The sequence below is a fragment of the Myotis myotis genome, unplaced genomic scaffold (genome assembly GCF_014108235.1).
Source record: "Myotis myotis isolate mMyoMyo1 unplaced genomic scaffold, mMyoMyo1.p scaffold_m19_p_10, whole genome shotgun sequence".
Taxonomy (NCBI): Eukaryota; Metazoa; Chordata; class Mammalia; order Chiroptera; family Vespertilionidae; genus Myotis; species Myotis myotis.
In genome coordinates, this window is record NW_023416314.1 from 78,040,482 (window position 1) to 78,059,897 (window position 19,416).

A 19,416-nucleotide genomic window follows, 5' to 3' on the forward strand; every position below is an offset into this window, starting at 1 on the left:
GTGAATGCTCAGTCCCTGAGGTCAAGGAGGGGTGGTGGGGACCCCTGGAGGGTTAAGGTCAGGCATTTAGTCCTGCCCAGGAGCCTAGGGCCCAGCTTCTGCTTCAGGAACCAAAAGGAGACGGAGTGAAACCCATGGATGGATCTTTATTCCGAAAGAGTTTGCTGGTCTTTCTTAGGGGCCCCTGCTCTGAGACGGATGGGATCAGTCAGAGGGAACACCCTCTTTCCTGGAAAACCTCATCAGGGTTTGAAGTTAGAGGTCACTCTCACCATAGAGGGCACTGGAGAAGGCCATGTAGTCCAGGGCTCCAGCTGGAACCCCGGGCCCCTTGTAGGGGGTCATCCGTCGGATGCAGTACTCAGCCTGCTCAGCTGGGAGCTCCCGCCGCAGCCCCTCTGGAGTGATGTAGTTCTGCGGAGAAGAGGTATTGAGGGCCCACAGGTCCCAGTCCCTGCCGCAGCCCACCAGCCCCTCCGTGCCAGGGACCCACCTTGTCTCCCGCCAGGATCTTGAAGGAGGCCACCACTTGCTCGGCTGTATCAGTCTCGGCTGTTTCTCGGGTCATGAAGTCAATGAAGGCCTGGAAGGTCACGACCCCAGCCGCATTGGGGTCCACTATGGTCATAATGCGAGCAAACTCCACTTCCCCCTGTAGGGATAGAGGCCGGGCATCATGCCCACGGGTGCTGAAGCCAGGAGGGCTCTACATGTCCCCCCTGAGCACCTCCAGCCTTGGCTGCACAACCCCAGGAACAGGGTGCTCCCTTTCTCCCTAGACTGCAGCCTCTGTCAGCTCTGCCTTTAGGAAATCCTTTCCACTAGGCTGAATCTGCTTCCTGCCTGTGGCAGTGCCCCTTTTGCCCATTGGTGCTGGTCTTTTCTCCTGGCACTCCCTGTAGTGATGCAAACTCAAGCTTTGGAGACACAGAACTAGGTCCAAATTTCCAGCTATGTATCTTTGAACAAGTTAATCTACCTCTGTGAGCCTTTGCTAGCCCCTGTCTGGAATGGTCTAATTCTGCCTAGCCTCAGTGGGTGTGATGAGGAGAAAATGAGGTCATGGATGTTAAGGTGGGAGGCACATAGCAGGTGATCCATGTAGGACAGGGTACTGATGGGAGGAGGGTAAGGGGCACTCACCAAGTCATAGCCCATGGAGATGAGGCAAGCCCGGAAGTCATCAGGCTCCATCATCCCATTCCGCTTCTGTAGTGGGTAAGTGGGTGTCAGGCTTGGTCCTCAAACCCCACCAGCCCCCAAGTCCACCACCCCAGTAGGCTGGGCCCTTGCTGACCCGGTCAAAGTGGTTGAAGGAGGCCCGGAACTCATTGAGCTGATCCTGGCTCAGGCCCTTGGCGTCTCGGGTCAGTACCTGGTTCTCCACCTCGTTGATGGTGCGGGCGATGGTGGTGAGCAGCTGCTCCCAGCCCACACGGATGTGCTGGGAGAGCAGGAGATGGGCTAAGTCAGTGGACAGCCAGTGCCTGGCCACAAGCTCTAGCTCCACCCCAACCCACTGTGAGACCCTGGGTAAGTCTTCCTCTCTGGGCCTCCGTACCCATCTGGAGGTTCCACTGAGTGACCTCCAGTGGCCCTTTCTGCCTTAAAGTTTGATGATTTATTATGTATTAAGTATTGAGCCAATCTGGCCTGGCTTTAGATTGCTATATGATTCTGGACAGGTCACTTTTCACTCGTGGGTCTCAGTATCCCCATAGGTACATTGGGGGATGTGGCCAAGCTGAATTGGGACCCTACTGGAACAGACGTGCTGTTTCCAGGTGTGGCCACGCCAAGCTTCCCAGCCAGTGCCGCCTCCCCACCTCCATGCCGTAGACGGTGTGCTTATTGTCGAACACCAGGCTCTCCTGCAGCAGCTGGTGGTCGCCCTCCAGCCGGTCAATGTTGTTCTTGTAGTTGATGACGATCTGCTCCTGCTGCCTCAGTCCAGCCATCTGCTCCTCCAAAGAGCCAGCCATACCCACTGCCAGGCGCCCCACCTCCTGCAGGGGGACCCGGGCAGGATGAGAACTCTTGGCTCTTGGTGGCCCAGCTCCTGCCCCAATGTCCAAACCTTACCTCCATCTTCCCCTGGATCCAGGGCCCAATCGCATTGGCCTGGGCTGCAAACTGTCGCCGGAGCCTCTCATTCGCCTGCTGCCGTGCCAGCTCCTCCTGCAGCATCTGGTCACGGCTGGGCACCAGCTTTCGGACCTGAAAGGGGAGTGGCTGTGCCAGGGCAGCTCTGGAGGAATCCTGCCCCTCAAACAACCCCTGCTGCTCTGAACCAAGGTGTCAGGGCTTGCTGGGCAGGCGCTGGGGCAAATCACTCAACCTCTCTAGGCTTGTTTCCTCATCAGTAAATGGTCATCAACTTCATTTATAACTAACTGTTTTGTAAAGGATGCCCACACACCAGCTTTCATTATATTTCACATCAGGCCTGACGGGAAAATGCTGCTGTTAGGGCCTCTTTACAGATACGGCCAACAGGCAGGGTGACCTGTCCAGCACCACATGGAGTCTGTGGCAGACCGAAGACCCTTACTTTGGGACACCTGAGGTTTCAGGGTGATGAGAGGCCTCAGGAGCAGGTGGGAAGCAGCGGGTGGCCACAGGCAGCACTGACCGTGTCCCACTTGGTGTTGATGTCCTGTGCGCTGAGCGTGATGTAGGGGTTGGTCAAGCTGGGCCGCAGCCCATAAGTCTGGCAGATCTTCTGGATCTCACCCTGGATGCCCAGAATGGCACCCCGCTCTCGGTCAGCCTCGGGCAACGTCGCCTTGAACTGCTCATGTGCTGTCAGCAGGCTCTGGGGGCAACAGGCAGGAAGGATCAGCCAGGACCCCCACTTCCTGTAAGCGAGAGAAAGGGCAGCACGGTGCTCCAGGCCATCCAGTGGGTCCAGGGCAGGGCTGGCTCAAGAACCCAGTCCTGTCTCCCAGTCCGGCTCTCAGAAACAGGGTTTCCTTCCCCCCATTCCTCAAGAGCCTAAGGAGGTGGCCGACAGCATTTTAGGCCAGCTTCCCTGTCATCTCATGCAGCCCTGCCACGCCCTCCCAGAACACCCACGCCCACCTGGGTCTCCTCCACAGAATGCACCAGCCAGACGTCCTGTAGGTCCTCCACGGCGCCATCCAGCCAGTTGTTGAAAGGTGCTGCCCGCCGTGCAAACTCCAGCTGCAGCTGGTCGATGGTCTCCAGCAGCTTCTCCATCCTCTGAAGGCCGCAGGAATGGCGGAGAGTCAGCAGTTTGCCCAACAGGCCCCCTCACCTGTCTCCAGTCCAGCCCCCAGCCTCACCTCAAGCGCATCCCGCCTCTTCTGGGTCAGCGTGCCCAGGTTGTCCCACTGGTCGCAGATGGCCTGGCAGCGGCTGTTCACTGAGGCAGCCTCATGGTAGTCTAGCTCACTGGGGGCGAGAAGAGGGGGTGACTGGGGGGCCAGACCGCAGCCCAGATTTCCTCCTGATCCACACCCTGGATGGTGGTGAAGGTGTAAGAAAGCCAGGGCAGGTGGGGGTGAAGCGGGGCCTTCCTGAAGGGGGCGTTCCCAGCGTGGCCCTAGGCCCTCGCAGTGGTTGGCAAACTCATTAGTCAGCAGAGCCAAATATCAACAGTACAACGATTGAAATTTCTTTTGAGAGCCAAGTTTTTTTAACTTAAACTATATAGGTAGGTACATTGTTATTAACTTAATTAGGGTACTCCTAAGGCTTAGGAAGAGCCACACTCAAGGGGTCAAACAGCCGCATGTGGCTCCCGAGCCACAGTTTGCCGACCAGGGCCGGGGGCCTAGGGGAAGAGGGGTGTGCCGCCAAGTCGCTTTCAAAGGCCTCGTTTCAGCTCGTCCCTCAGGAGTTTGAATGGAGGGGCGGGGTTATGCGAAAAGGGGCGGGTTTACTGGAGGAGGTGCCAAGACGGTAGCCAACCCGGTGCGAAGCTGAAGGGAGCGGGCGGCCATGGGGTTGGTGAGGGGCAGTGAGCGGCGGTAGGGAGGAGTGTGGGCAGCAGATCGGGGTGGGAGATGGGGATGGGGTTAAGGGAGGAGGGGAGGAGCAAGTGGTGATGGAGAAAGTCAAAGGGAGAACGGGTCTTGAAGGCAATGAGGATCGGGGCGGGGCTCGAAGCCGAGGGGTGGGGCGTTGTATCGGGGGGCGGGCCCGGTATGGACCACGCCCACTCGAGCTCCTGGGCCACGCCTACTTGAGCTCCTGGGCCAGTGCGGCGATGTGCTCCACGCGGTCCTGGTGTGCCGCCAAGTCGCTTTCAAAGGCCTCGTGGCGCCGTATTAGCGCCCGCACCTCCTGTAGCGATGCCGACTCATAGTCGCGCTGGGTCAGCATTTCCTCCTTTCCTGCTCAGGAAGAGGAGCGCGGCCTGGAGCGGGGCTGTGCCCGCGGAGACTCTTCACCTGGAATCGCAGGTGATCACACCTGCCTGGCCCACCCTAGCGGTTTGCTTTGAGGCGCTGGCCTCAGAGAGTGAAATGAAACTCCTGTTCCAGGGCATGGCCGGTAACTGACGTCTGCGTCCCTGACCCTGCGCGGTGGGGGGTGGCCCTCGGTACTGATCTGGTATTATCTGATGGAGGACTACCTCCCACTGACTGAGCCTGGTGAGCTCCTGACGCGGTTTCCTCTGCTCACCTGTGTCTCCAGCGCCTGGCATTTGGCAGACCCTCTATGAATATTTGTTGGGTGAGTGAATAATGAACCTAAAAGTGCTTGGAGAATGACAATTACCATAATTATGCAAATAAAAACATATTTATAACAGCAGTAGCAACCATTGATTGAGTGCCTCTGCATTTTGCGGAAAAGGTAATTGAAATTTAGAGGTTTGGAGATCTCGGGGTCACCTAAGTGGCCTTATATTTAAGGACTTATTATATCAAACCATCATTATTTCTCATGCCCATAACCCATTGTTAGTGTTTGTCCATTACTTTTAGGCAGGAGTCATTCGTTTGTAGGACTAAAATCCTGACAGAATACAGAATGGCTGTATTCATACAGAGTAATATATGCGACTCGTGCAATATTTTGGCATCAATATACTTTGAGCATAACATAAGTGACATTAGGGTTAGGGATTCTCTTATGGATACCTGCTAGATATACAAATAAAATGCTAAATGACAAATATATTAGAGCAGACCTCCAGAAGGCCAGACCCAGAAGAGAGTGAAGGGCCTGGCTCTACACATAAAGAAACTGTAGCCCAAAGAGGGGCCGTGACTTGGTTGCATAGCAAGGGTGGGACCAGGAAACAAGTCTCCAACTTTCTGGCAGAACCCCTACCCCTGGCCGGCACATTCTGCCAGGAGTCCCACTCTCTCCAGTCTCCACCCCAGGACAGAATCAAGCCCCAGGAAGTGTCCTACCCCGGGTCCAGGCTTCGTGCAGGGAGGCCTTCTGCTGGAACTTCTCAGCCAGGTGCTGGAGTCGCTGCAGACGCCGGATCTCCGAGAGCAGCCAGTCCTCATAGCCTTTCTCCGCTTGCTCCAGCCCCCGCCATGCGTTGGCGATGTCCTGTGGGGCAGGCAGAGGTGCCCGCCATCAGGGCTCACCCATTGCTCAGAAGGGGACACAGATCCCAAGGTCACACAGAGAATACGGGCACCGGCTCACCGAGACCAGCTTGCCCTCGGAGGGCATGAAGGCGGGCCGGCGGCTCAGCCGCAGCTTGGTCTGCAGCGTGTTGAAGTTGATCTCCAGCTGGCACTTCTCCTGCACACGGGGCGGCTTGTGCAGGCGCCGGTAGTCCCGAAAGTCCTCCAGCTTGCGCTGCATGGCACTCATGCTGTGCTCGCCCACACGGTTCTCCAGCCACGGGATGGTGCGGCGGATCCATTCCAGCAGCTGCCAGGGCCAGGCAGGAGCAGAGCAGAGAGCTCTGGGCTGGCGTGTTCACCTCACCCGCCCCTCTGCACCCACACCTAGGCTGTGCCCAAAAGGCCTGGCTCAAGCAGAGTGGGGGTCTGAAGGGAAGAATGGGGGATCCCCACTAGTCTGGGAAGGAGTAGGGTGGTTAATTTCTGAGTCCAGGGACCAGCATAAGTTGGCACAGAGCAAACCATGAGACCACCTAAATATGAGTGAATGGATAAATGAATGAGGAAATGAGTGAATGGTGAGTGAATGAGCAGGAGCTTGGAAAGGCAGAAGGTGGTAGGAGCTGGTGAAGATTTCATGAGGAGGCCGGGGGAGACCAAGGCTCCTCTGAGGAGAGGGAGACTTGGCCGGCACAGACCCGAGTGGGCAGGTTGGGAGGGCACAGGTGGGGATGGGAGACCCTCTCTGGCTCACCTCACTGGCAAGCTTCTCATACTCCTGCATGAGCCTCTCATTCTCCTGGTTCACAGCTAGCACCTTGCAGATCCTGTTGGCGGCTGTCTCCGCCTATGGGGTGGGGGTGGGGGTGGGGTAGAGTGGCTGCCATAGAACAAGCTGCCACAGACACCCCCAACAGGAACCGTACAAACAGGAACAAGGACGAGGGGAGCACATCTTTCAGGGTGCAGAGGGACTTCCGGGCCAGAAGCCTCTGCCCCTGAACTCCCCGAGGACTGCGTGTGTGCAGCCGGGATGTGGCGCTCCCACCCACGGGCCTGGCATCTCCAAATGTTGAGATGCTTCCAAGGTGGGCCCTGCGTCCACAACCCCTCACCTGCTCAGCGCCAGCGAAGGCATGGTAGAAGCAGGAAACGTAGGTCATGATGGCCTTCTCATCGGGCTTTGGCGTGTTCACGATGTCTGGGGGATGGCAGCGAGGTGTTTATTGGCCAAACCCAGGGGTGGGAAATGGGCTCATGTCCCCACCCAGGCAGAGATCTATCTCCCTTAGAATGGGAGGGGACAGAGACATCTAGCCATGGCCACCAGCTGCCAGCTACATCTTCCTCTTCCCTGAATCCCTTTCTGACCACCCCAGCGTCCAGCCGTCTCCCCCTCTGTGGGGTGAGGAAACCATGTGGGAGTGGGTGAGTGGGCAGACACCGCAGCCCTCATGAGGCACCAGACCACACTGCCTGGTGTTTCTAACCGTCCCGCAACTCTGTCTGTCTTTCCCCCAAGTTCTCATCCCCCGATGCCCACACATTCAGGTACCAGGCACAGCAGGTGCTCTGAAACTGTGTGCTGTTTCAATTTTTAAAAAAATATTTTGTTATTGATTTAAGAGAGGAAGGGAGAGATAGAAACATCAGTGATGAGAGAATCATTGATTGGCTGCCTCCTGCATACCCCCTACTGGGGATCGAGCCTGCAACCTGGGCATGTGTCCTTGACTGGACTCGAACCTGGGACTCTTCAGTCTGCAGGCCTATAATCTATCCACTGAGCCAAACTGGCCAGGGCTGCTGTTTCAATTAACTAAAGCCTTGCTTGGGCACAGGGATCAGACATAGCACCTCCCCAAAGGAGCTCTCAGTCTTGAGGGACCAATATGTTCCAAGAGACCCAGGAAACTGGGATATGAGGCAGAGGCGGGGAGGGCATTCCAGAAGGGGAGGGGAGGCTGGTACACTAGGTGGAGGGGGACAGGGAGATGGACTAGAGGGGCCTAGAAAGGAGGGCCAGTGGCATAAAGGATTCTGACCAGGGAGCCAGGTGAAGGGCAGGGCCTTCTAGGAGGAGGGAAGAACAGATGTAGAGGTTAGACCATGAGATAGTCTGACTCTAACCTTCTGCATCCAACATCTTAGGGATGTCCAGGTATTTCTCTGCCACCTCGAAGGCAGTGTTCAGGTTCCCAATGGGGTCATCCTAGATGGGTATGAGGGGGAGAGATTAAAGGTCAGCTGAGGGCAGAGGTTTTGGGGAGTTGGGGCTGGGGGTGTCGGAGGCCAACCTTGCGCAGTTTGGCATAGTCGATGAGGTCGGGGCGGTGTCGGTGGATGAGAGCACAGAGGGCCAGGCCATCCTTCCAGCTGGACAGAGAGACGGGGGTGGGTCAGGCCCGAGTTCAAGCTGAGGCCCTGTCCTACCCTTGCCCCAGGAGCATCCCATCGGGGCAGCCTCATCTGTCAAATGGAGTAAAGTCTAAACTCCTTTGCTTGGCATTTGAGGCACTTCATTACTAGACTCGGACTACCTCCTGCCATGATTCTTTCACACACCCCAGGCTTAGGCCCCACCAATTTCTAGATGTTTTTGGCCTCCTGCCCACAGGTTCTCTCTGGTTGAATGCCCTCCCAGGAATATCTCCAATGCTCCCTCTTCCAGGAAGTCTCCCTCACCCTCCTGGAGTCAGTTCAACACTGACTGAGTCCTCCTATTTTCAGACACTGTTCCAGGAACTCGGCTGTGACCTCTCCTCCCCTGCGGCCTGTAACAGGGGCCAGCTCTGGGCCCCAGGGCCTGGCAGAGGCCCGCGCGCTCGAGCGGACCAGTTGACAGACCTGGTGTGGAAGTTTTGCACATTGACATTGCGGTATGGCGCTGTCTTCCGCTGGCACCACAGCAGCAAGCCTTCCTTGGCTGAGGTTTCTGGATGCAGATGGGGGCGTGTTAGCTGGGGAGGGGTCTGAGCCAGGTCCTCTCACCTTACCTGCTCCTCCCCACCATCCCCTGCTCACCCTCCACAGAGATGTCCTGGATGGCAAAGCGCAGGATGATGGTCCAGATCATGCCCAGGGTCATCTTCAGGTTCCCATCCACGATCTCTACAGGGCGGGGATGGGGCAGATCCCACCTGGGGTTCAAGGCCTGTGCTACCAGCCTCAGCTACCTCCCCCTGCTCCGCTCTCTGGGGCCTGGTCCCTCATCCCAGGGCTGGTGCCTCGTAGGTACTCAACTGTTTTACTGAAAGTTGACTCTGACCCTGTCTAGGTATCAGGGCATGGGCTGGCGTTTTGGGCACATTTGCTCCTTACAGCCTCTCCCATGAGGCATGGATGGTTATCCCCATTGTTGAGATGAGAAAACTGAAGCTCACAGAGGTGACTTGCTGATGGCAGGAACACCCCCAAAGCCCACCTAGGCCCCCTCCTGTCACCTCCTCACCTTCAGCCCCGATGGACACCAGCCTAACCCCCTTGCTGGCAATGAAGTCCAGCGCCTTGTTGACATTGGCAATTTTGTGGAAGCGCATCTTGCCTTTGTCTGGCCTGGACAGCCTCTCTCCTGGGTGTAAAAGAAGAGGTAAAGGGTCAAAGGTTATGAGAGGAAGTTGGAGATCTTGTCCTCAAACGTTCCCCTCCATCGCCAATCCCCTGCAGTCTCTGCTGCCGTATTCCCCCAGCTCTGGGGATCCCCCTAGGTCCCGGGGTCCCTGTGCACAAATTTGCACACCTCACCTGAAATGACCTCCAGGAGCAGCATGAGCTTGAGGCCATTGCGGAAATCCTCCTCGATGTTCTCGATCTGGGTGCCTGCCTTGCGCAGGTGCGAGTTGCACCAGGCAGTGAAAGTCTGGGGGCGGAGAACAGCGCTCAGACCCTAGCGCTGAGGACAGTGCTCAGGCTCCTTGGTCGGAGCAGATCTCAGAGCCCAAGGCCCTGGATTCCAGTCTTGGCTCAGTCACTGACTTGCTGTGTATCTGGGCCAGTCCCTTTCCCTCTCTGAGCTTTAGTTCTCCTGGAAGAGGAGAAATGGGGTCTGGGTCCCATGCAGGTCTCAGTTTGGATGGTTAGAAAATCATAAAGCAGACACGCCAAAGCTTGGGGCCCTCTGAGGTACCAGGGCCAATGCAGGATGATACAGCCTTTTTAAAACCTGAAAAATTCTGGGTCAAAGCACATCTGGCTCTGAGGGTTTGGCCCTAGGGACTGTGCACCTGTGTGTTTTTATATGAGCCCCATCGACCTCTCCGGGCTGTTGTGAATTGGCCTCCAGGTAGACTATGAGTGTGGAAGAGCTTTGCAGGCTGTGGAGGGTCAGCTGGGCACTCGGGCCCAGCCTGATCTAGTTTGTGGAGGCGACTCTCCTCCCCTGCCCCCCAGAGTCAGAGCATCTGAAAAGCTGGTTTGGGATGGGAAGGCTGGTATATGGCTGTGTGTCTACTGGGGATGGGGTGACCTGGAGCCTGGCGCACAAGTTTCTACCAAACTACCAAGCTTTCAGGCCTGGATTCTCCTGGATCCATCAGCCATGAAGTCCTTGGTCGAATCCATATTTGGGCTCCAATCCCCTCTTAGGCTCAGCCTCCCCATCTGTACAGCTAAGGGAACAGACTCCACGTTATCTCAGGTTCCTCTTCCCTGACCTGGCAGGATTCTAGAATTAGAGCATTCCCCTACCACAAAGCCGGTTCTCCTGGACGGTGGCCCTGGAAGTTATTTGGAATTCTTTCCCTCAGCCAGTGTCCCCTCCTCAGAAAGAGCTTTTCAGATGCCCTAGAAGCTGACCTGGGAGATGATGCTTTAAATTCTTGAGGGGCTGTCATTGCTAAGGGAAGGGGGTGAGCTTCCTGTCACTGGAGGTGTTTTGAGCGCTGAGCACTACTTGATGGGGCCCCAAGCACAGGAAGGGCAGTTGATTCTCTGCAGTGCCTTCCAGCCCTGGAGTCTGGGATGCCCTGGAAATGGAGGGGGCAGGGGCAGGCAGGCCTGGGCGGGGCCTCCATGGAAAAGGAGGAGGCATTCTTTCACTCGACAAACATGATTCTTTTTTTTTTTTAAATTGTTGTTGTTAATCCTCACCCAAGGATATTTTTCCATTGATTTTTAGGGAAAATAGAAGAGAGAGGGAAAGACAGAAACACATCAGTTGGTTGCCTCCTGCATCAGCCCTGACCAGGGCCCGGGCTGGGGAGGAGCCTGCAACCAAGGTACATGCCCTTGACCGGAATCAAACCCGGGATCCTTTGGTCCACAGGTCTATGCTCTATCCACTGAGCCAAATTGGCCAGGTCCAAACATGATTCTTAATGAGATGTGGCCCCTGCCTTAAAGCAATTCACAGTCAAAGAGCCATGTTGGTCTGAGAAGAGCTGGGAGAGACTGGTGTCCAGGATTCCAGGGGAGTTCCCTAAATCAGGTGGGGACCCCTTGGGGAAGGCTAATATTTGATCAGAGCTGTGATGGAGGAGCAGAAATTATTCAGGCAGCAAAGGGCAGGCAAGGGCATTCTGGGCAGGGACAGCCACGTGGGCAAGTGCTTGGCAGTAAGAAACAGTTGCTAGGTTTGCGGGGCTACAGCTATCTGGCCACTGCCAGAGTGAAGCTGGGGGTGTTGGGCTGTAAGTAGTGGGAGGCAGGCCGGAGGGACAGCAGTGGCCAGGTCATGCACGAACTTGGGTGCTAAGCCAGGGAGTTTGAACTTGACCCTGAGAGCAACAGGGAGTCAGGGAAGTTTTCAGGCGGGGGGCGGAGGGGGGCGGGGGGCGGGAGCAGCAGAACTGTGTTTTTTAAAAACTCATTCTGGTTGCAGAATGCAGACTGAAGACTTGGCAGAGCAGAAGGGAAAAGTGAGGAGGTGGTGACCGGGACCAGGGTGAAAGAAGGGAAGGTGGCAGGACGAGGTGGATGAGATAGAAACATCTGTTCCTGCTGGAGTACACGCTCCCTGGGCTTGTCCCCTGCTGAGTTCCTGGCACCCAAAACAGTGCCTGACACATAGTTGGACCTTCTCAAGAAATAATGCGTGGATATTTTTGAATGAGGTTGAATGAAGAGGACTCAGGCATCAGGTGGAAGGAGGTGGGAGTGTTCCAAGATGCAGAAGAGTAGCAGGGATGAGGCAGGGCTAAAGCTGAGCGCAGAGATGTTCGTTACATTGTGATAAACAATGTTGGATGAGAAAGAACAGACCAGAATGTCCAGCATCCCCGCGAAGCTGATTAATTTACAGAGCATCTATACTCCTCAGCCACTGAATGAATGGATGAGGTGGGTGGCTGTACGTTGGATTGAAAGGATATTCCTCATATTTTGTTAAGCGACAAAGGCAAGTTAAAGAGGCATGTATCTTAAGAAGGACACATGGACCTGGATCAGGGAGAGGCCTGGGTGGGTGGGGGTGAGGATAAGAGTTGTTGCATAGCAGATGGCAGCTGGAGTCAGGGGCAGGAATGACATCACCGGGAGATTGCTGGACCAGAGGGCCACAGCCCGGCTTGGAGACAGGTGCAAGAGGAGCCTGAGGGAAAGCTTGTCACCTGGGGAAGCTTGTCAGCTGAGCCTCCTGGTCCCTGGAGTCATCTCCCATCACCTAACTCAGTAGAAGTGCTCTGATTCTCAATCCTGGGATTCTCAGATCCTGAAAATTTCACTGAGCACCCCTGTTGCCTGCCCAGTCCTGGAGTCATACTGTTGGCAAATGTTGAGCAGGGTCCAGTAACCCCATGGTGTCCTCCCTGTTCCTGGCCTGCCACTCTCTAAGGTTTTTTCACCCCAGCCTGGATCATTTCTCTTCTGGGCACCCAGGTGTCCTGCCCCCTCCACTTGGAAAAGTCTGGGAGCGAAAATAGCTCAGGGAGAGGGGGCTTGAGCACCCTACAAGGCTGGGCCAAAGCAGCAGCTGCCCATGTGCCCCTCTCCAGCTCCCTCAAGCCGCTGCCTCAGCACAAAGTGTCCATCTGGCCAGAGAGTCAGGTTACTGCGTAAGGGGACCCAGGGCTCCCTCCTCCCCAGTCCTGTGGCCTTTTCAGCAGGGAGGGGTACCCTGAGAAAGAGTGGGAATGCGGCAAGCAAGGGGCAAAGACCCTCAGGTTGGGGGGTGGGGGGACCCGTTTTCTGACAGCATATGATTTGGGTCCTATTTCTGCCTCTTTCTAGTCCTCAGTTTCCTCATTTGACAATTGAAATAGAGTGACTACGGACACCATGCTGGAGAGAATACAGAGGAGAGGGTGGGAAGGGATCTGGGGTGGTTGTCCGCACCCCGACATTCCTGTCTCTTTACTAGTTGCCTGGCTGCTAGGGTGGGGCCTGGGAATATCTAACTAGAGAGGTGGGGTAGGTGTGGGGAAAAAGAGATTATTCTTCCAGAAACCCCCAAACTTGGATCTCCTGAGCTAAGGCCAACCTGTTTTCACCAGGAGAAGTAGGGCAGTGGACCCAGGGGAATGAATCCTGGGGGGCACACCGGAAACTCTCCTCGTCATCCTAAACCCCTCATGAGGGCTCCCAGCCCTCTCTCTCTTCCAGCCCTGGGGGACAGCAGAGGACTGATGGGCAGAGCCTGGGCGAGGGAGTGGCACTCTGCAGGCTCTGCTCCTGACCTGCTGAGATGACAAGCCAAAACTGACCGGCTTTTCGGGCCTCAGTTTTGCCATCAGGAAATGGGCTGGTACTCACTTTCCGCTGCTGCTTCTCCCAGGCCGGGTCCAGCAGCAGGTCGCGATCCCAGTCCTCCTCCTGTTCCATGTACTCGCCGCCGCCGCCGCCCGCGAAGGGCCCCTCCCCGGCCCCCAGACCCTCGGGCTGCATAACCATCATCATCTCGCTGGAGCTCCTGGCTTCGCTCTGCTCGGCGCTCTCCAGGACACAGGGGCCGCGTTAAGTAGCGGCGGGCCCAGCCCCAGATCGGATTCGCGCTAAATATGGGGGCGGGGGGAGGGGCCGAATGGGGGCGAGGGCGCTGGGGTCGGGACCGGGCCAGAAGGTGCACGGGGCCTGGGGACTGCAGAATTTGGGGGCATTGGCTCGGTTCCCGTGACGGAGATCCGGGGTTCGCGTTCCAGCTCTGCCGCTAGGGCGCTGTGTGAGCTTGGGAAAGCCACGGGCCCTCTCAGTTTCCTCGTGCACAACGGGGATGACAATAATAGCGGCTGCAGACCGCTCTAGACGCTGCGCTGCGGGCCTTCTCCTGACCCTCTTCCTGCGCGGCGCTGGTGGGAAACCGGGAGCCCTATCCCCATTTCACAGTCAGGAACACCAAGGCGCAGAGATGTTTTGAACGTTTCCTGGGGTGACTAAGGGAGAGATTCGAGCACGGGGAGGGGCTCCAGGCCAGCTGGATGGGCTGATGCAGGGCTATTAATATCGGGGAGGCTGGGGGGTCATGGGGAATGTGCTGAGCCGGGAAACCCCGACGCCACCAAGGGTGCAACTCAATCCTGCAGGCACCCTGTGGAGCCAGCCCAGCGAGCCGGGCTTCAGCGGGCGGCGCGGGGCCTCCGTGGGTGGGCGGCGCTAACGCCGCTGCCCCGCCCTAGTTCGAGCGCCAACAGGATTCCAAGCATCTTCTTGGCTCACTTGGCCGTCCAATCACATCTTCGCATCCGCTGGCGACTCCACGTGACTCTAAACTCACAGCCACGCCCCTCAGATCTCCCATTGGTCGGGGTAGACTTCCGTCTAACACTATCCCCGCCCCAATACGGAAGCGGCGGGGTGCTCGGGACCCTACAGCGGGTGGGTCCAGGCCATGGGGCAGCCCAGGGCTGTGGGGAGCGCGGACGGGCCGCCCACGCGGCTGCCCCTCGTGCTCACCGCGCTGTGGGCGACGGCGGTGGGTCTGGAGCTGGCCTACGTGCTTGTGCTGGGTCCTGGGCCGCCCCCGCTGGGACCCCTGGCCCGGGCCTTCCAGCTGGTGCTGGCCGCCTTCCAGCTGCTTAACCTGCTGGGCAACGTGGGGCTCTTCCTGTGTTCGGATCCCAGCATCCGGGGCGTGATGCTGGCCGGCCACGGTCTAGGCCAGGGCTGGGCGTGAGTGGGGCACGGGATTCGGCGGTGTAGCGGGAGCCTTGGACAGGGGGCGGGGCCTTGGGACCTGAAGATGTTAGAACCAGATTCTTTAGGGTCTGCCTGTTAGAACCAGAGAACTCATTTAGAACCTGGATGGGAGAGCTAGGGGTATTACTTATTCACTTACAAATTTTACCGAGCACCTACTATATACCAGGTAAACTATAGGCATAATCAATAAATTATATAGAATGTTAGAAGACGGTGGTATGGACACAAAATGTAGAGCAGGGTAGAAGGGGTGCAAGTTGCAGTTTTAAATAGGGTGGACAAGGTAGGCCTCATTAAGAAGGTGGCATTTAAGCAAAGACTTGAAGAAGGTGGGGGAGTTAGCCATGTGGGAATCTGGGGGAAGAGTGTTCCAGGCAGAGGGAACAGACAACATAAAGGCTCCGAGGCAGTCATGTGCTTAGCATGTTCCAGGAACATCAAGAAGACCAGTGAGGCCAACGTGGAGTGAGAAGGGGAGGAGAGAGGTTAGACATGTAAAGACCTAGTAGGACATTGAAGGCTTTGCTTTTTACTGGAAGTGAGATGGAGAGCCATTGCAGGGTTGTTGTTTTATAAGATTTATTTTAATCCTCACCTGATGATATGTGTGTGTGTGTGTGTGTGTGTGTGTGTGTGTGTGTGTTTAATTGATTTTAGAGAGCCCTAGCTGGTTTGGCTCAGTGGATAGAGCGTCAGCCTGTGGACTGAAGGGTCCCAGGTTCGATTCCAGTCAAGGGCATGTACCTTGGTTGCGGGCTGATCGGTGTTTCTCCCTCATCGATGTTTCTAACTCTCTATCCCTCTCCCTTCCTCTCTGTAAAAAATCAATAAAATATATTTTTAAAATATTGATTTTAGAGAGACAGGCTGAGAGAGGACAAGAGAGAGAGAAGCATTGATGTGAAAGAGAAATATCAATCAGTTGCCTACCATATATGCCTGACTGGGAATCGAAACCACAACCTCCGTATGTTCCCTGACTGGGAATGGAACCCAAGACCCTTCCATGCATGGGACGATGCTCCAACCAACTGAGCCACACTGGCCAGGGTGCTATTGGAAGGTTTTGAGCAGAGGAGGAACATGACTTAGATTTTGTTGTTGTTAATCTTCATCCAAGGATTTTTTTCCCCCATTGATTTTTTAGAGAGTGGAAGGGAGAGGGAGAGACAGAGAGGGAAACATCAATGTGGGAGAGACACATCAATTGGTTGCCTCCCGCACGTACCCTGACCGGGATTGGGGATTGAGCCTACAACAGAGGTATGTGCCCTTGACTGGAATTGAACCCCAAGATCCTTCAATCTGCAGGCTGACGCTCTAACCACTTGAGCAAAACCAGCTAGGGCATGACTTGGATTTTTAAGGATCAGTGCTGGGGTGAGACTACTCTAGGAGGGGGCAAAGGTGGAGTCAGGATAACTAGTCAAGAGGTTGTTGCCATAATCCAGGTGAGAGTTCATGGTGACTGTGGAGGAAGGCAGAAGTTTGCTCCTGGATGTTAGAGCCAGAGAAAGGCCTTAGGACTAAGGATGTCAGAGCTGGAAGTGACCTCAGACCTGCAGTGCTAGAACTGGGAGGGCTGGGAAGTGGTGTTCAGCCTGCATTTACCTATGGATAACCTGAGGCTTAGCAAGGGCAACCTCTGCTTTCCCAGGACGGGCTCACAGGCATGAGACGGGGCACCCAGAGCTGCTGGGGGAACTGACTCTGTGGTTCTTCCTTGCAGTTACTGCTACCAGTGCCAGAGCCAGGTGCCGCCACGTAGCGGACATTGCTCTGCCTGCCGCGTCTGCATCCTGCGTCGGGATCACCATTGCCGCCTGCTGGGCCGCTGCGTGGGCTTTCACAACTACCGGCCCTTCCTGTGCCTGCTGCTTCATGGCGCGGGCGTCCTGCTTCACGTCTCTGTGCTGCTGGGCCCTGCCCTGGCAGCTCTGCTGCAAGCCCACACGCCCCTCCACACCGCTGCCCTCCTCCTGCTGCCCTGGCTCATGCTGCTCACAGGTGGGAGCCAGGGAGGCCTCCACAGAGAGGCAGAGGGCCTAGTAGTGGCCATTCTGGTGGGAGATGGGGCTGTGGCCAGTCCCTAGCAATGCCCTGGGGACCCAGTCCCAGTATCATTTATTGGGGTTGGTGGTGAGGACAGCCTGGTATTCAACTGGATATGGTAAAATACAGTGCTTGAACACAGGTACAGAGATCTGCCTGGGAGAATTAGGGAAGGATTCTAGGAGGTGTTGGCCGAGGAGGAAAGACTGGGGAGGTCACTGGGGGAAGGTCACTGGGGGAGTATTCTAAAGGGGACCATTCTAATCGAGGCCTTGGATGTTGAGCAGGGAGCAGCAAAGGCAATTGGATGGGAATTGTGAGAATTAAGGCCAGGACAGTAGGTTAGGACTGGATGGTGGAGGCCTTGAATGCTGGTGTGAAGAGATGGCCCTCACTTGCCTGGGCAGTGGGGAGCCAGTGAAAGTTACAGGCAGGGGAAGACTTGGATCAAGAGGTTGATTGAGAGGCAAAGTTCTGGATGACATTTATTTCTCTTTCTTCTGTTACCACCCAAGATAAAAGCCCCACTGGTCTTTTATACTCTGTCCCCGCCCCCCCCCCCCCCCAAATGCTCTGGGCTTTCTCTCCCCTGCCTCCTTCCTCTTGACCTCTATACCCACAGTCCCCTCTGTACCCTTGTCCTGTAGTTCTTAGTTCAGCAGATACTTGTGACCGACTGTGGGCCAGGATAAAGCCTGCAGGAGGCCTCCACAGAGACACGCTCTACTTTTCCAGTGTAGCACACAGTACAGCTGTAATTAAATAACTGAGAAGGGACCTCATGAATGTCTGTGAGCTCCCTGAGGTCAGAGGTTCATTCTGATATTTGCGGTGCCTGGCACCATGTCCAGCACATGGGAAGTGCTCAAACATTTGGGATGCATGAATGAAAGTCATACCTAAGGTAGAGAGAGGACTGTGTCTGCCTGGGTCACTGCTGTGTTCCCATCACCCAGCAGGGGCCGGCTAGGGAACAGAGACTCACTGCTGGGGGAGGAATGAACTCTGCTTCATGGTGGAGGTAGGGGGTGGCTGGAGGGCAGGAGCTGGGCTTTGGGGGACTGGGCCTGCTGCTGCCCCCTGATCCCGTCTGCTCTCTCCTTGCAGGCAGAGTGTCTCTGGCGCAGTTCGCGCTGGCCTTCGTGACCGACACGTGTGTGGCGGGTGCCCTGTTCTGCGGGGCTGGGCTGCTCTTCCATGGGATGCTGCTGCTTCGGGGCCAGACCACCTGGGAATGGGCGCGGGGCCAGCACCTTTATGACCTGGGTCCTTGCCATAACCTGCAGGCAGCCCTGGGTCCCCGCTGGATCCTTGTCTGGCTCTGGCCCTTTCTGGCCTCCCCGTTGCCTGGGGACGGGATCACCTTCCAGACCACAGCTGATGTGGGACTGGTGGCTTCCTGACTCCAGGAAGAGCCAGAGCTGTAGAGGGAGGGAGGAGGGGTGAAGGGGCTCATAATTCATTTCAGGCCCACCCCCGGCCTCAGGAGGAGAGGCAGGTTGGTACTTAATGTCTGCTTTCGGCAACTCCAGCCCCATCCTTGGCCTTGCCCCTGCCCAGCTTGGACTCAGTCTCCAGGGCGTGGGCCCTGTGAGTCTGCCTCTGTCAGTGGCCCCCGAGTGCAGTGGAGGGTCTGGCAAGGGGCTGCTTGGCCAACCCAGCTGCCCCTTTGCCAGATTAATAAAGCGCCCACTTGGTTCTTGGATTCCCTCCAGCTTTGTGGGTTTCTGGTCCCTCACTGTTGCCCAGCTGCTGTTTCAGGTTCCTCTGATTGTCACGTCTGGGAACCACTGACCACCTGAGGAGCCAGGGCTCTGCCTCTGTGGCCGCGGTGGGATGGGGTGGGAGACCAGTGGCCACGGTGGCATGTACTGATCCGGGGCATGAGCATCTAAAATTCTGTTTTTCTTCTTCACCCAAGAATATTTTCCCATTGATTTTTAGAGAGTGGGAGACAGAGAAACATCGATGTGAGAGAGACATATCGATCGGTTGCCTCCTGCACGAGCCCCAACTAGGGCCCAGGCCAGGGAGGAGCCTGCAACTAGAGGTATATGCCCTTGGCCAGGATCAAACCCAGGACCCTTCAGTCCGCAGGCTGATGCTCTATCCACTGAGCAAACCTGGCCAGGGCACATTTAAAATATTTTCCCAGGTTCATTGCTTTAGAGTTAGAAGTATTCCCACATCAGCAATTTCATTGAACCCCTCTCTAGCTAACCTGATACACTGAACAACAATTATGTGGATAGAAAACTTAAGGCTCTGAGAGTTTATGTGATCAGTTCATGGGGTAGTAAATGGAGGAGTCAGGATTTGAACCCAGATCTTTGTGCTTTCTCCTTCAAGCATCTGTGACAGGTGGTGCTGACAGGGCTACACTCCTCTTGGAACTGTTCAGGAGCTACTTACTAAACCTTTTCATTTAAATCTAGTAACTAATTAAATGTGACAGGTTTTAAGCACATCAGTGTACCTCTTTCCTCTTCAAATCTGAAATGATAGTAAAGAAAAAATATATGTTTACAAGGAGAAAGAAAATAGGCAGGAGACAGCAGTAGACCAGAGAGCCTGGAGTTTTAAAAGATGGAAAGTGAATGGAGGTTCATTTACTCTCTTGGCAGAGAAGTAGAGAATGAAATTGTGTTCCCAGAGGGAGGGGCCAAGAGGCAGCCAACTTGCCTCCCAGAACCTGCAGATGCTCAGGAAATTCCATGAGCAACGTGGAATATTTTCC

General features: G+C 55.9%; 2 protein-coding genes across 2 annotated transcripts; one reads left to right on the forward strand and one right to left on the reverse strand.

The window, feature by feature from the left end:
• Positions 1 to 70: 70 nt before the first annotated feature.
• On the reverse strand, positions 71 to 13,388 carry ACTN3 (actinin alpha 3). The gene is made up of 21 exons (XM_036326530.1): positions 13,245 to 13,388; positions 9,303 to 9,417; positions 9,010 to 9,129; positions 8,583 to 8,669; positions 8,406 to 8,493; positions 7,856 to 7,934; positions 7,689 to 7,770; positions 6,674 to 6,759; positions 6,313 to 6,405; positions 5,635 to 5,865; positions 5,388 to 5,535; positions 4,208 to 4,358; positions 3,306 to 3,414; positions 3,082 to 3,222; positions 2,633 to 2,815; positions 2,083 to 2,217; positions 1,827 to 2,006; positions 1,298 to 1,444; positions 1,144 to 1,209; positions 494 to 652; positions 71 to 414 (listed from the first exon to the last, which is right to left on the reverse strand). The coding sequence occupies exons 1-21, from the start codon at positions 13,386 to 13,388 to the stop codon at positions 256 to 258; spliced, it is 2,703 nt and encodes a 900-aa protein (XP_036182423.1). The 3' UTR covers positions 71 to 255.
• Positions 13,389 to 14,244: 856 nt separating this feature from the next.
• Positions 14,245 to 18,699, forward strand: ZDHHC24 (zinc finger DHHC-type containing 24). The gene is made up of 3 exons (XM_036326536.1): positions 14,245 to 14,597; positions 16,357 to 16,634; positions 17,787 to 18,699. Exons 1-3 carry the CDS (start codon positions 14,317 to 14,319, stop codon positions 18,080 to 18,082), a joined length of 855 nt encoding a protein of 284 aa, XP_036182429.1. The 5' UTR covers positions 14,245 to 14,316; the 3' UTR covers positions 18,083 to 18,699.
• The last annotated feature ends 717 nt before the right edge of the window (positions 18,700 to 19,416 follow it).

Coding starts and splice junctions, on each gene's coding strand:
- ACTN3 (XM_036326530.1), bottom strand. CDS start 13,388: ATGATGATGGTTATGCAGCCCGAGGGTCTGGGGGCCGGGGAGGGGCCC. Junction 8,670..9,009: donor GGTGTCCATCGGGGCTGAAG/GTGAGGAGGTGA, acceptor CCCGCCCTGTAG/AGATCGTGGATGGGAACCTG. Junction 7,771..7,855: donor ACTATGCCAAACTGCGCAAG/GTTGGCCTCCGA, acceptor ATACCCATCTAG/GATGACCCCATTGGGAACCT.
- ZDHHC24 (XM_036326536.1), top strand. CDS start 14,317: ATGGGGCAGCCCAGGGCTGTGGGGAGCGCGGACGGGCCGCCCACGCGG. Junction 14,598..16,356: donor GGTCTAGGCCAGGGCTGGGC/GTGAGTGGGGCA, acceptor TCTTCCTTGCAG/TTACTGCTACCAGTGCCAGA. Junction 16,635..17,786: donor CTGGCTCATGCTGCTCACAG/GTGGGAGCCAGG, acceptor CTCTCCTTGCAG/GCAGAGTGTCTCTGGCGCAG.